At 45.3% G+C, this 15000-nt stretch overlaps 1 protein-coding gene across 1 annotated transcript in view; it reads right to left on the bottom strand.

The window, feature by feature from the left end:
- LOC115116125 (serine/threonine-protein kinase LMTK1-like) overlaps positions 1-15000 on the bottom strand; it is a 122719-nt gene that overhangs the window by 58281 nt on the left and 49438 nt on the right. The window contains 1 exon segment of the mRNA XM_065010764.1: positions 9733-9859. Within this exon segment, the coding sequence (XP_064866836.1) occupies positions 9733-9859 (127 nt within the window).

The following is a 15000-nucleotide window of genomic DNA, read 5'->3' as shown; positions in this document are numbered from 1 at the left end:
TCTTGGTGTGGTGACATGTCTCTTGGTTTAGTGTGGTGACATGTCTCTTGGTGTGGTGACATGTCTCTTGGTGTGGTGACATGTCTCTTGGTGTGGTGACATGTCTCTTGGTTTAGTGTGGTGAAGTGTCTCTTGGTGTGGTGACATGTCTCTTGGTGTGGTGACATGTCTCTTGGTTTAGTGTGGTGAAGTGTCTCTTGGTGTAGTGACATGTCTCTTGGTGTGGTGACATGTCTCTTGGTGTGGTGACATGTCTCTTGGTTTAGTGTGGTGACATGTCTCTTGGTGTGGTGACATGTCTCTTGGTGTGGTGACATGTCTCTTGGTGTGGTGACATGTCTCTTGGTTTAGTGTGGTGACATGTCTCTTGGTTGTGGTGACATGTCTCTTGGTGTGGTGACATGTCTCTTGGTGTGGTGACATGTCTCTTGGTTTAGTGTGGTGACATGTCTCTTGGTGTGGTGACATGTCTCTTGGTGTGGTGACATGTCTCTTGGTGTAGTGTGGTGACATGTCTCTTGGTGTGGTGACATGTCTATTGGTGTGGTGACATGTCTCTTGGTGTAGTGTGGTGACATGTCTCTTGGTGTGGTGACATGTCTCTTGGTGTGGTGTGGTGACATGTCTCTTGGTGTGGTGACATGTCTCTTGGTGTGGTGACATGTCTCTTGGTGTGGTGACATGTCTCTTGGTTTAGTGTGGTGACATGTCTCTTGGTGTGGTGACATGTCTCTTGGTGTGGTGACATGTCTCTTGGTGTGGTGACATGTCTCTTGGTGTGGTGACATGTCTCTTGGTTTAGTGTGGTGACATGTCTCTTGGTGTGGTAACGTGTCTCTTGGTGTGGTGTGGTGACGTGTCTCTTGGTGTGGTGACATGTCTCTTGGTGTGGTGACATGTCTCTTGGTGTGGTGACATGTCTCTTGGTTTAGTGTGGTGACATGTCTCTTGGTGTGGTAACGTGTCTCTTGGTGTGGTGTGGTGACGTGTCTCTTGGTGTGGTGACATGTCTCTTGGTGTGGTGACATGTCTCTTGGTGTGGTGACATGTCTCTTGGTTTAGTGTGGTGACATGTTTCTTGGTGTGGTGACATGTCTATTGGTGTGGTGACATGTCTATTGGTGTGGTGACATGTCTCTTGGTGTGGTGACATGTCTCTTGGTTTAGTGTGGTGACATGTCTATTGGTGTGGTGACATGTCTATTGGTGTGGTGACATGTCTCTTGGTTTAGTGTGGTGACATGTCTCTTGGTGTGGTGACATGTCTCTTGGTTTAGTGACATGTCTCTTGGTGTGGTGACATGTTTCTTGGTGTGGTGACATGTCTCTTGGTTTAGTGTGGTGACATGTCTCTTGGTGTGGTAACGTGTCTCTTGGTGTGGTGTGGTGACGTGTCTCTTGGTGTGGTGACATGTCTCTTGGTGTGGTGACATGTCTCTTGGTGTGGTGACATGTCTCTTGGTGGGGTGACATGTCTCTTGGTTTAGTGTGGTGACATGTCTCTTGGTGTGGTAACGTGTCTCTTGGTGTGGTGTGGTGACCTGTCTCTTGGTGTGGTGACATGTCTCTTGGTGTGGTGACATGTCTCTTGGTGTGGTGACATGTCTCTTGGTTTAGTGTGGTGACATGTTTCTTGGTGTGGTGACATGTCTATTGGTGTGGTGACATGTCTCTTGGTGTGGTGACATGTCTCTTGGTGTGGTGACATGTCTCTTGGTGTAATGTGGTGACATGTCTCTTGGTGTGGTGACATGTCTCTTGGTGTGGTGACATGTCTCTTGGTGTGGTGACATGTGTAACAGTGTAATGTATGTGAGGACAGGAGCTATGTGTAACAGTGTGTGAGGACAGTAGCTATGTGTAACAGTGTGTGAGGACAGGAGCCATGTGTAACAGTGTGTGAGGACAGGAGCCATGTGTAACAGTGTCTGAGAACAGGACCCATGTGTAACAGTGTGTGAGGACAGGAGCCATGTGTAACAGTGTCTGAGAACAGGACCCATGTGTAACAGTGTGTGAGGACAGGAGCCATGTGTAACAGTGTGTGAGGACAGGAGCCATGTGTAACAGTGTCTGAGAACAGGACCCATATGTAACAGTGTGTGAGGACAGGAGCCATGTGTAACATTGTGTGAGGACAGGAGCTATGTGTAACACTGTGTGAGGACAGGAGCTATGTGCAACAGTGTGTGAGGACAGGAGCCATGTGTAACAGTGTGTGAGGACAGGAGCTATGTGCAACAGTGTGTGAGGACAGGAGCCATGTGTAACAGTGTGTGAGGACAGGAGCCATGTGTAACAGTTTCTGAGGACAGTTTCAGTGAGGACAGGAGCCATGTGTAACAGTTTCTGAGGACAGGAGCCATGTGTAACAGTTTCTGAGGACAGGAGCCATGTGTAACAGTTTCTGAGGACAGGAGCCATGTGTAACAGTTTCTGAGGACAGGAGCCATGTGTAACAGTTTCTGAGGACAGGAGCCATGTGTAACAGTTTCTGAGGACAGGAGCCATGTGTAACAGTGTGTGAGGACAGGAGCCATGTGTAACAGTGTGTGAGGACAGGAGCCATGTGTAACAGTTTCTGAGGACAGGAGCCATGTGTAACAGTGTGTGAGGACAGGAGCCATGTGTAACAGTGTGTGAGGACAGGAGCCATGTGTAACAGTGTGTGAGGACAGGAGCCATGTGTAACAGTGTGTGAGGACATGAGCCATGTGTAACAGTTTCTGAGGACAGGAGCCATGTGTAACAGTGTGTGAGGACAGGAGCCATGTGTAACAGTGTGTGAGGACAGGAGCCATGTGTAACAGTGTGTGAGGACAGGAGCCATGTGTAACAGTGTGTGAGGACAGGAGCCATGTGTAACAGTGTGTGAGGACAGGAGCCATGTGTAACAGTGTGTGAGGACAGGAGCCATGTGTAACAGTTTCTGAGGACAGGAGCCATGTGTAACAGTGTGTGAGGACAGGAGCTATGTGTAACAGTGTGTGAGGACAGGAGCCATGTGTAACAGTGTGTGAGGACAGGAGCCATGTGTAACAGTGTGTGAGGACAGGAGCCATGTGTAACAGTGTGTGAGGACAGGAGCCATGTGTAACAGTGTGTGAGGACAGGAGCCATGTGTAACAGTGTGTGAGGACAGGAGCTATGTGTAACAGTGTGTGAGGACAGGAGCCATGTGTAACAGTTTCTGAGGACAGGAGCCATGTGTAACAGTGTGTGAGGACAGGAGCCATGTGTAACAGTGTGTGAGGACAGGAGCCATGTGTAACAGTGTGTGAGGACAGGAGCCATGTGTAACAGTGTGTGAGGACAGGAGCCATGTGTGTATTGTATGTAGTAAATATGTATGGTTAAAGTTCTTTTGAAATGCCTGATGAACAATGTGCTATAGAATAAGGATGATCCTGTCAGACTTATAGCTGACTTGACCTTGATAAACAGTATACATCCCAAATGGCACCCTGTTCATTATATAGTGCACTACACAAGCATTTCACTACACCCACAATAACATCTGCTAAATATGTGTATGTGGCCAAAAAAAAAGTGATTTTACTTTAGACCAGGGACCATAGTGCTCTGGTCAGAAGTAGTGCACAATGTAGAGAATAGGGTGCCATTTGGGAAGCAGATGTATTCCATACAGACATCATTACTTCTACTGTCAATTCACTTCAGCTTATGAGAGTAGGCCTTCTTCTACTTCTGCATGCTATGTGCATGACGAGAGAGAGAGAGAGAGAGAGAGGAGAGAGAGAGAGAGAGAGAGAGAGAGAGAGAGAGCGAGAGAGAGAGAGAGAGAGAGAGAAACAAACAAAGCAAAACATAAGGCAAAGTCTTCTCATGTTTTGTTGATTTAAAAAAAAGCATTAGACTCAATTTGACATGAGGGTCTGCTATACAAATTAACGGAAAGTGGTGTTGGAGGAAAAACATACAACATTATAAGATCCATGTACACAAACAACAAGTGTGTGGTTAAAATTGGCCAAAAACACAAATTTCTTCCCTCAGGGCCGTGGGGTGAGACAGGGATGCAGCTTAAGCCCCACCCTCTTCAACATACAGTATATATCAGTGAATTGGCGAGGGCACTAGAACAGTCTGCAGCACCCGGCCTCACCCTATTAGAATCTGAAGTCAAATGTCTACTGTTTGCTGATGACCAGGTGCTTCTGTCACCAACCAAGGAGGGCCTACAGCAGCACCTTGATCTTCTGCACAGATTCTGCCAGACCTGGGCCCTGACAGTAAATCTCAGTAAGACCAAAATAATGGTGTTCCAAAAAAGGTCCAGTCGCCAGGACCACAAATACAAATTCCATCTAGACATCTTTGCCCTAGAGCACACAAAAAACTATACATACCTTGGCCTAAACATCAGCGCCACAGGTAACTTCCACAAAGCTGTGAACGATCTGAGAGACAAGGCAAGAAGGGCATTCTATGCCATCAAAAGGAACATAAAATTCAACATACCAATTAGGATCTGGCAAAAAAATACTTAAATCAGTCATAGAGCCCATTGCCCTTTATGGTTGTGAGGTCTGGGGTCCGCTCACCAACCAAGACTTCACAAAATGGGACAAACGCCAAATTGAGACTGCATGCAGAATTCTGCAAAAATATCCTCAATGTACAACGTAAAACACCAAATAATGCACACAGAGCAGAATTAGGACGATACCCGCTAATTATCAAAATGAAGAAAAGAGACATTAAATTCTACAACCACCTAAAAGGAAGCAATTCCCAAACCTTCCATTACAAAACCATCACCCACAGAGAGATGAACCTGGAGAAGAGTTCCCTAAGCAAGCTGATCCTGGGGCTCTGTTCACAAACACAAACAGACCCCACAGAGCCCCAGGACAGCAACACAATTAGACCAAACCAAATCATGAGAAAACCAAAAAGATAATTACTTGACGCATTGGAAAGAATGAACAAAAACAGAGTAAACTAGAATGCTATTTGGCCCTAAACAGAGAATACACGGTGGCAGAATACCTGACCACTGTGACTGACCCAAACTTAAGGAAAGCTTTGACTATGTACAGACTCAGTGAGCATAGCCTTGCTATTGAGAAAGGCCACCGCAGGCAGACCTGGCTCTCAAGAGAAGACAGGCTATGTGCACACTGCCCACAAAATTATGTGTAAACTGAGATGCACTTCCTAGCCTCCTGCCAAATGTATGACCATATCAGAGACACATATTTCCTTCAGATTATACAGATCCACAAAGAATTTGAAAACAAATCCGATTTTGATAAACTCCCATATCTACTGGGTGAAATACCACAGTGTGCCATCACAGCAGCAAGATTTGTGACCTGTTGCCATGAGAAAAGGTCAACCAGTGAAGAACAAACATCATTGTAAATACAACCCATATTTATTTTGTATTTATTTTCCCTTTTGTACTTTAACCATTTGTACATCGTTACAACACTCTATATATACATAATCCAACATTTGTAATGCCTTTATTCGTTTGGAACTTCTGTGAGTGTTATGAGTGTAATGTTTACTGTTTATTTTTATTGTTTATTTCACTTTTGTATATTATCTACTTCACTTCACTTGCAAAATATGTTTCCCATCCAATAAAGCCTTGAATTGAACTGAATTGAATTGAAGAGAGAGAGAAAGAGAGAGAGAGAGAGAGAGAGAGAGAGAGAGAGAGAGGAGAGAGAGAGAGAGAGAGAGAGAAAGAGAGACAGAGAGACAGAGAGAGAGAATTAAGTATAAATAATGTGTATGTATGTGTGGGAGACTTTCTGTTTCTGACTGCAGAGGTTGAAAGACAGCAGCACAGAGTCAATAGCACTGAGATTCAGGACCACAGAGAAACAGAGGGTGGAGAGGAAGAGGAGGAGGAGGATAGATGAACAGGAAACGATGCATCCAGACCAGAGCCAATCCCTCATGAATCTCTCCTCTCCCCTCCTACTCTCCTCCTCCTCTTTCCTCCTCCTCTCCCCTCCTACTCTCCTCTTCTCTCTCCTCCTCCTCTCCCCTCCTCCTCTCCTCTCTCCTCCTCCTCTCCTCTCCTCTCCTCTCTCCTCCTCCTCTCCCCTCCTCCTCTCCTCTCCTCTCTCCTCCTCCTCTCCCCTCCTCCTCTCCTCTCCTCTCTCCTCCTCCTCTCCCCCTCTCTCCTTTTTTCAACAGTTGTTTTCATTGAATCACCAAAATCAATCCCCCTCTTTAAAAAAAAAAAACACAATTCCAACCCCTCCTTTCTCCTCTGTCCTCTCCTCTCTCCCCCCCTCTCCCACCCCTCCTTTCTCCTCTATCCTCTCTTCTCTCCCCCCTCTCCCACCCCTCCTTTCTCCTCTGTCCTCTCCCCCTCCCATCCCTCCTTTCTCCTCGGCCCTCTGTTCTCTCCTCTCTCCCCCTCTCCCACCCCTCCATTCTCCTCTGTCCGCGGTTCTCTCCTCTCTCCCATACTCTCTCCCCTCTCCCACCCCTCCTTTCTCCTCTGTCCTCTGCTGTCTCCCCCACTCTCTCTCTCCCTCTCCCCATCTCCTCTCCTCCTCTCTTCCCCACTCTCCTCTCCTCACCCTGCAACACCTGAACCAATCATACGGCCGTAGCTATGGAGGACAGGAGGGAGGGAGGCAATTGGCTGCTAGCCTGACGCTGACTTGTCCAATCCCTGCTCATGCTCACATCCTGGGATTCAGAGCACAGCACACACACACACACATACACACCATGAAGTATAGCAAACAGCTGAAAGCCCAGAGAATAAGAGAGTGTGAGGGTTATAGCTTCCTTCCTCCCCAATGTGCTCCAGCTCTCTTGCATTCCTCTCTCACACACACACACACACACACACACACACACACACACACACACACACACACACACACACACACACACACACACACACACACACACACACACACACACACACACACACACACACACACACACACACACACAACACACACACACACACACACACACATACACTGCCACGGAGCACTGCAGCAGGCCAGCCTCATTCTGCATTATGCAACAGACAGATGTTACAGTGAGAGAGAGAGGAAGAGGGAGAGGAGGGGAGATGGAGGAAGAGTGGAAAAGAGAGCATGTCTGTGCTCTGTCCCTGTTTGTCAGGAAATTCTTATCATCTCTCAAATTAACAACCCAGTGTGCAGGCCAATGTTCTGATGATGGGGTATGATAATGTTTTGATGATGATGTTCTGATAATGTTCTGATGATGTTCTGAGGATGGGATATGATGATGTTCTGAGGATGGGGTATGATGATGTGCTGATGATAGGGTATGATGGTGTTCTGATGATGTTCTGATGATAGGGTATGATGGTGTTCTGATGATGTTCTGATGATAGGGTATGATGATGTTCTGAGGATGGGGTATGATGATGTTCTGATGATGGGGTATGATGATGTGCTGATGATAGGGTATGATGGTGTTCTGATGATGTTCTGATGATAGGGTATGATGATGTTCTGAGGATGGGGTATGATGATGTTCTGAGGATGGGGTATGATGATGTTCTGAGGATGGGGTATGATGATGTTCTGAGGATGGGGTATGATGATGTTCTGATGATGGGGTATGATGATGTGCTGATGATAGGGTATGATGGTGTTCTGATGATGTTCTGATGATAGGGTATGATGGTGTTCTGATGATGTTCTGATGATAGGGTATGATGATGTTCTGATGATAGGGTATGATGATGTTCTGATGATGGGGTATAATGATGTTCTGATGATGGTGTATGATGATGTTCTGAGGATGGGGTATGATGATGTTCTGAGGATGGGATATGATGATGTTCTGATGATAGGGTATGATGATGTTCTGAGGATGGGGTATGATGATGTTCTGATAATGGGGTATGATGATGTTCTGATGATAGGGTATGATGATGTTCTGATGATGTTCTGATGATAGGGTATGATGGGGTATGATGATGTTCTGATGATAGGGTATGATGCTGTTCTGATGAGGTTCTGATGATGGGGTATAATGATGTTCTGATGATGGGGTATGATGATGTTCTGATGAGGTTCTGATGATGGGGTATAATGATGTTCTGATGATGGGGTATGATGATGTGCTGATGATAGGGTATGATGATGTTCTGATGATAGGGTATGATGATGTTCTGATGATGGGGTATAATGATGTTCTGATGATGGTGTATGATGATGTTCTGAGGATGGGGTATGATGATGTTCTGAGGATGGGATATGATGATGTTCTGATGATAGGGTATGATGATGTTCTGAGGATGGGGTATGATGATGTTCTGATGATGGGGTATGATGATGTTCTGATGATAGGGTATGATGATGTTCTGATGATGTTCTGATGATAGGGTATGATGGGGTATGATGATGTTCTGATGATAGGGTATGATGCTGTTCTGATGAGGTTCTGATGATGGGGTATAATGATGTTCTGATGATGGGGTATGATGATGTTCTGATGAGGTTCTGATGATGGGGTATAATGATGTTCTGATGATGGGGTATGATGGTGTTCTGATGATGGGGTATGATGGTGTTCTGATGATGTTCTGATGATGGGGTATGATGGTGTTCTGATGATAGGGTATGAGGGTGTTCTGATGATGGGGTATGATGATGTTATGATGATAGGGTATGATGGTGGGGTATGATGATGTTATGAAGATAGGGATGGTGGGGTATGATGATAGTGGGGGGTATGATGATAGGGTATGATGGTGGGGTATGATGATAGGGTATGATGGTGGGGTATGATGATATGGTATGATGGTGGGGTATGATGATGTTATGATGATAGGGTATGATGGTGGGGTATGATGATAGGGTATGATGATGTTATGATGATGGGGTATGATGATCGGGTATGATGGTGGGGTATGATGATAGGGTATGATGGTGGGGTATGATGATGGGGTATGATGGTGTTCTGATGATGGGGTATGATGATAGGGTATGATGATGTTCTGATGATGGGGTATGATGGTGTTCTGATGATGTTATGATGATAGGGTATGATGATGTTCTGATGATGTTATGATGATGGGGTATGATGATGTTCTGATGATAGGGTATGATGGTGTTCTGATGATGGGGTATGATGGTGTTCCTATGATGTTATGATGATAGGGTATGATGATGTTCCTATGATGTTATGATGATAGGGTATGATGTGTTCTGATGATGTTCTGATGATGGGGTATGATGGTGTTCTGATGATGGGGTATGATGGTGTTCTGATGATGGGGTATGATGGTGTTCCTATGATGTTATGATGATAGGGTATGATGGTGTTCTGATGATGTTCTGATGATGGGGTATGATGGTGTTCTGATGATGGGGTATGATGGTGTTCTGATGATGGGGTATGATGGTGTTCTGATGATGGGGTATGACGATGGCCCTGCTGGGTTCACGTATGCATTCCATAACGCACTACAAGTCCCGTGGTCCAACGTTGTGCACTGTGTAGGGAATTGGGTGCCATTTGGATTAGTACAGCCTGGAGTGTGGACCTGAGACAACTCTAGTAACACTCAATTGAGTAATCAAGCAATTTGACTGATTAACCCACGGCTAGACTTGACGTTTAATTACTCGAGAGAAGAGGAGAGAGGAGAGGAGAGAAGAGACAGCCATATGGGTCATAGGTGATATATAGAGGTGAAAGTTCAAAGGTCATAGGTGATGGGTCATAGATAGCCTAGGATCTTACTGGATCGTCCGGGCAGTTTGGAGACGGGAAGGGAGACCTCAGTGAGGGGGAGGATGTAGACTTCAGGTCCATTCTGAGACGAGGCCAGGTCAGCCTGGTACTCCTCTCCCTCTGTGTTCTCAAACTCCTGGTGGGAGGGGAGAGAAGACACTGGGGTTAGTGTGTATGTGACATGGAGGAAGAGAGAGGGGGGCAGAGAGAGAGAGAGAGAGAGAGAGAGAGAGACAGAGACAGAGACAGAGACAGAGACAGAGACAAGAAAGAATTTGTATGCATGTGTGGGTCACAGAGAGAAAGTGGGTGCCTGTGTGTGTGTGTGTGTGTGTGTATGATTCAATAACACAGTGTGTTTAGTCATCTGAGTGTTCATGCCTTCTGCATTAAAGGGATAATCCACCACAAATCACTAATTCCTGTGGTTAACAGTGTTAAATAACACTAATATGTGAAGAAAAAATGTTTAATTTTGTCATTATAACAAGGTTGGTGGCAACATGTGAAAATCATTCTGGAAATCTGTTGCAGCTCAAGCCGACTACAAAACCCACAATGCAATGCTCTCTCTATGGGCTAGCAAGCTAGCAAATGCAGCTACACACAGTACTATCAAAGCCTATATCAGCATGTGAAGTAGCTAGCTAGCTGTAAAATGTAGGAGTCTATCTCACTCGGGTTCAGCTTGCAGTTCCTCTCTGCCCTGAGCTATAGCAACAATGGCCCTTTCTTATGTTTCCCACAGGCACACTGAGAGATGCTACTCGAAGGAGAAACTGAGTTGAATAATTTGGTCCACTGTTTAGATTGAGCACATCTAAGAGACATACATGAGGATATAAACAGATGGATGTGTTCTAGACCAGTATGCCCATGTCATCTATTGGCTGATTTGGTGATCTGGAGTGAAGGTAATAGACCAGTATGCCCATGTCATCTATTGGCTGATTTGGTGATCTGGAGTGAAAGTAATAGACCAGTATGCCCATGTCATCTATTGGCTGATTTGGTGATCTGGAGTGAAGGTAATAGACCAGTATGCCCATGTCATCTATTGGCTGATTTGGTGATCTGGAGTGAAGGTAATAGACCAGTATGCCCATATCATCTATTGGCTGATTTGGTGATCTGGCGTGAAGGTAATAGACCAGTATGCCCATGTCATCTATTGGCTGATTTGGTGATCTGGAGTGAAGGTAATAGACCAGTATGCCCATGTCATCTATTGGCTGATTTGGTGATCTGGAGTGAAGGTAATAGACCAGTATGCCCATATCATCTATTGGCTGATTTGGTGATCTGGAGTGAAGGTAATAGACCAGTATGCCCATGTCATCTATTGGCTGATTTGGTGATCTGGAGTGAAGGTAATAGACCAGTATGCCCATGTCATCTATTAGCTGATTTGGTGATCTGGAGTGAAGGTAATAGACCAGTATGCCCATGTCATCTATTGGCTGATTTGGTGATCTGGAGTGAAGGTAATAGACCAGTATGCCCATGTCATCTATTGGCTGATTTGGTGATCTGGAGTGAAGGTAATAGACCAGTATGCCCATGTCATCTATTGGCTGATTTGGTGATCTGGAGTGAAGGTAATTGTTATAAAATCATTGTGAAATGTGATAGTGTGTTATCACTTATTTCCAATGATGAGAATTATGTAGATAAGTGATAGGCCACACAAGCTCACAGAACGGGACCTTCAAGTGCTGAACCGTGTGAAAGATTGTCCGTCCTCGGTTGCAACACGAACTACCGAGTTCTAAACTGCCTCTTGGAAGCAATATCAGCACAAGAACTGTTTGTCGGGAACTTCATGAAATGAGTTTCCGTGGCAGAGCAGCCGCACACAAGCCTAAGATCGCCATGTGCAACGCTAAGGGTCAGCTGGAGTGGTGTAATGCATGCTGCCATTGGCCTCTGGAGCAGTGGAAACACGTTCTTTGGAGTGATGAATCACACTTCACTATCTGGCAGTACGAAGGACAGATCTGGTTTATCGGGATGCCAGGAGAACTCTACCTGCCTGAATGCATAGAGCCAACTGTAAAGTCTGGTGGAGGAGGAATAAAGGTCTGGGGCTGTTTTTCATTGTTCCGGCTAGGCCTCTTTGTTCCAGTGAAGGGAAATCTTAATAAAATAAAATAAAATAAAATTGTATTTGCCACATGCGCCGAATACAACATGTGTAGTAGACCTTACAGTGAAATGCTTACTTACAAGCCCTTAACCAACAATACAGTTTTAATTAAAATAAGTGTTAAGTAAGAATGGCGCTACAGCATACAATGACATTCTTTACGATTCTGTGCTTCCAACTTTGTGTCAACAGTTTGGGGAAGGCCCTTTCCTGTTTCAGTATGACAAAGTGAGGTCCATACAGAAATGGTTTGTCGAGATTGGTGTGGAAGAACTTGACTGGCCTGCACAGAGCCCACAAACAGAACACATCCCCTCTGTCCCTTCTAAACACCAGTGTCTCTTTACACTCTGAACACCAGTGTCTCTTTACACTCTGAACACCAGTCTCTCTTTACACTCTGAACACCAGTGTCTCTTTACACTCTGAACACCAGTGTCTCTTTACACTCTGAACACCAGTGTCTCTTTACACTCTGAACACCAGTGTCTCTTTACACTCTAAACACCAGTGTCTCTTTACACTCTGAATACCAGTGTCTCTTTACACTCTGAACACCGGTGTCTCTTTACACTCTGAACACCAGTGTCTCTTTACACTCTGAACACCAGTGTCTCTTTACACTCTGAACACCAGTGTCTCTTTACACTCTGAACACCAGTGTCTCTTTACACTCTGAACACCAGTGTCTCTTTACACTCTGAATACCAGTGTCTCTTTACACTCTAAACACCAGTCTCTCTTTACACTCTGAACACCAGAGTCTCTTTACACTCTGAACACCAGTCTCTCTTTACACTCTGAACACCAGTGTCTCTTTACACTCTGAACACCAGTGTCTCTTTACACTCTGAACACCAGTGGCTCTTTACACTCTGAACACCAGTGTCTCTTTACAATCTGAACACCAGTGTCTCTTTACACTCTGAACACCAGTGGCTCTTTACACTCTGAACACCAGTGTCTCTTTACACTCTGAACAACAGTGGCTCTTTACACTCTGAACACCAGTGTCTCTTTACACTCTGAACACCAGTGGCTCTTTACACTCTGAACACCTCCAGCAGCGACAGAGTACCACGTTGCCAATCCATCTTCAGAGACTGTGTTTGTACAGGGAGAGAGTGGCTGGCAATACTGCTCTGTTCTCAACTACTGAGCCATCCATTATTTACCTAATGAACTACAGCACAGAACAAACCTATCTAGAGGGGAGAAGAGAGGGGAGGGGAGGGGAGGGGAAGAGGTGAAGAGAACAAGGGGAATGGAATCATGCAAGACAACGCTTCACTGCGACAGAAAAACCCCTCTGCTCTGATTCATAAGACTGATTAAGAGATAGCACCCTTTTGCTTCTCATTCACAACACCACCTGTCTATCTCAGGAGCAGAGCATGAAAGACAGAAAGAAAGAAAGAGGATGGAGGAGACATGACAGAGAAGAGCGAACGGACGAGAAGACTAGAAATGAGAAAAGGCCATACCCTTTACTAAACACTGTACACTCTCCTCTCTTCTCTTTTCTCTAAACACTTATAACACCCAACCACAGAACTGAGTCTGTCTGTCCGTCCCACAGAGTGGTCGCAGTGAAAGAAGGATGACATAAAGAAGGCTTTTGGTGGTGCAGTGGTGCGATGTGGCTAGTGGTCGCATGCTAATGCACACACCTCTATTAATGCAAACCTCTGCTAACACTCTGGTGAATGACAAGGAGGGGAACCACAGAGGGGGATGTGACCACATAACACTGTTCTATTGACTTATGTGGATTTGACACTGGACAACCACACCAAAGTAGCCTGAGTTTGACACTGGACAACCACGATACTGTACAACCATACCAAAGTAGCCTGAGTTTGACACTGGACAACCACACCAAAGTAGTCTGAGTTTGACACTGGACAACCACACCAAAGTAGCCTGAGTTTGACACTGGACAACCACACCAAAGTAGCCTGAGTTTGACACTGGACAACCACACCAAAGTAGCCTGAGTTTGACACTCGACAACCACACCAAAGTAGCCTGAGTTTGACACTGGACAACCACGATACTGGACAACCACACCAAAGTAGCCTGAGTTTGACACTGGACAACCACGATACTGTACAACCACACCAAAGTAGCCTGAGTTTGACACTGGACAACCACACCAAAGTAGCCTGAGTTTGACACTGGACAACCACACCAAAGTAGCCTGAGTTTCACACTGGACAACCACACCAAAGTAGCCTGAGTTTGACACTGGACAACCACGATACTGTACAACCACACCAAAGTAGCCTGAGTTTGACACTGGACAACCACACCAAAGTAGCCTGAGTTTGACACTGGACAACCACAATACTGGACAACCGCACCAAAGTAGCCTGAGTTTGACACTGGACAACCACACCAAAGTAGCCTGAGTTTGACACTGGACAATCACGATACTGTACAACCACACCAAAGTAGCCTGAGTTTGACACTGGACAGCCACACCAAAGTAGTCTGAGTTTGACACTGGACAACCACAACAAAGTAGCCTGAGTTTGACACTGGACAACCACACCAAAGTAGCCTGAGTTTGACACTGGACAACCACACCAAAGTAACCTGAGTTTGACACTGGACAACCACACCAAAGTAGCCTGAGTTCGACACTGGACAACCACACCAAAGTAACCTGAGTTTGACACTGGACAACCACACCAAAGTAGCCTGAGTTTGACACTGGACAACCACACCAAAGTAGCCTAAGTGCCAATCTGTTTCTGGTCTCTTGGCAACTCCTTATGAATTGTCATGTTTGGCTTAACAATGACAGCAATGGTGTTGGCAAATAGCACAAGACTAAATTCAAACCCCTGCAGCTAAAAGTCTATATTGGATGGATGGATAGATAGATAGATAGATAGATAGATAGATAGATAGATAGATAGATAGATAGATAGATAGATAGATAGATAGATAGATAGATAGATAGATAGATGGATAGATAGATGGATGGATGATGGATGGATAGATGGATGGATGGACAGATGGACGGATGGATAGATAGATAGATGGATGAGGGAACTGCTGGAGAAAAGCAGCCTGTCCATTGTTTACCTCTACTATGAGCATTTGCATCATTCTGATTGGTCAAG

Source organism: Oncorhynchus nerka, linkage group LG26 (assembly GCF_034236695.1).
Source record: "Oncorhynchus nerka isolate Pitt River linkage group LG26, Oner_Uvic_2.0, whole genome shotgun sequence".
NCBI lineage: Eukaryota > Metazoa > Chordata > Actinopteri > Salmoniformes > Salmonidae > Oncorhynchus > Oncorhynchus nerka.
This window is presented reverse-complemented; position numbering and strand designations above follow the sequence as displayed.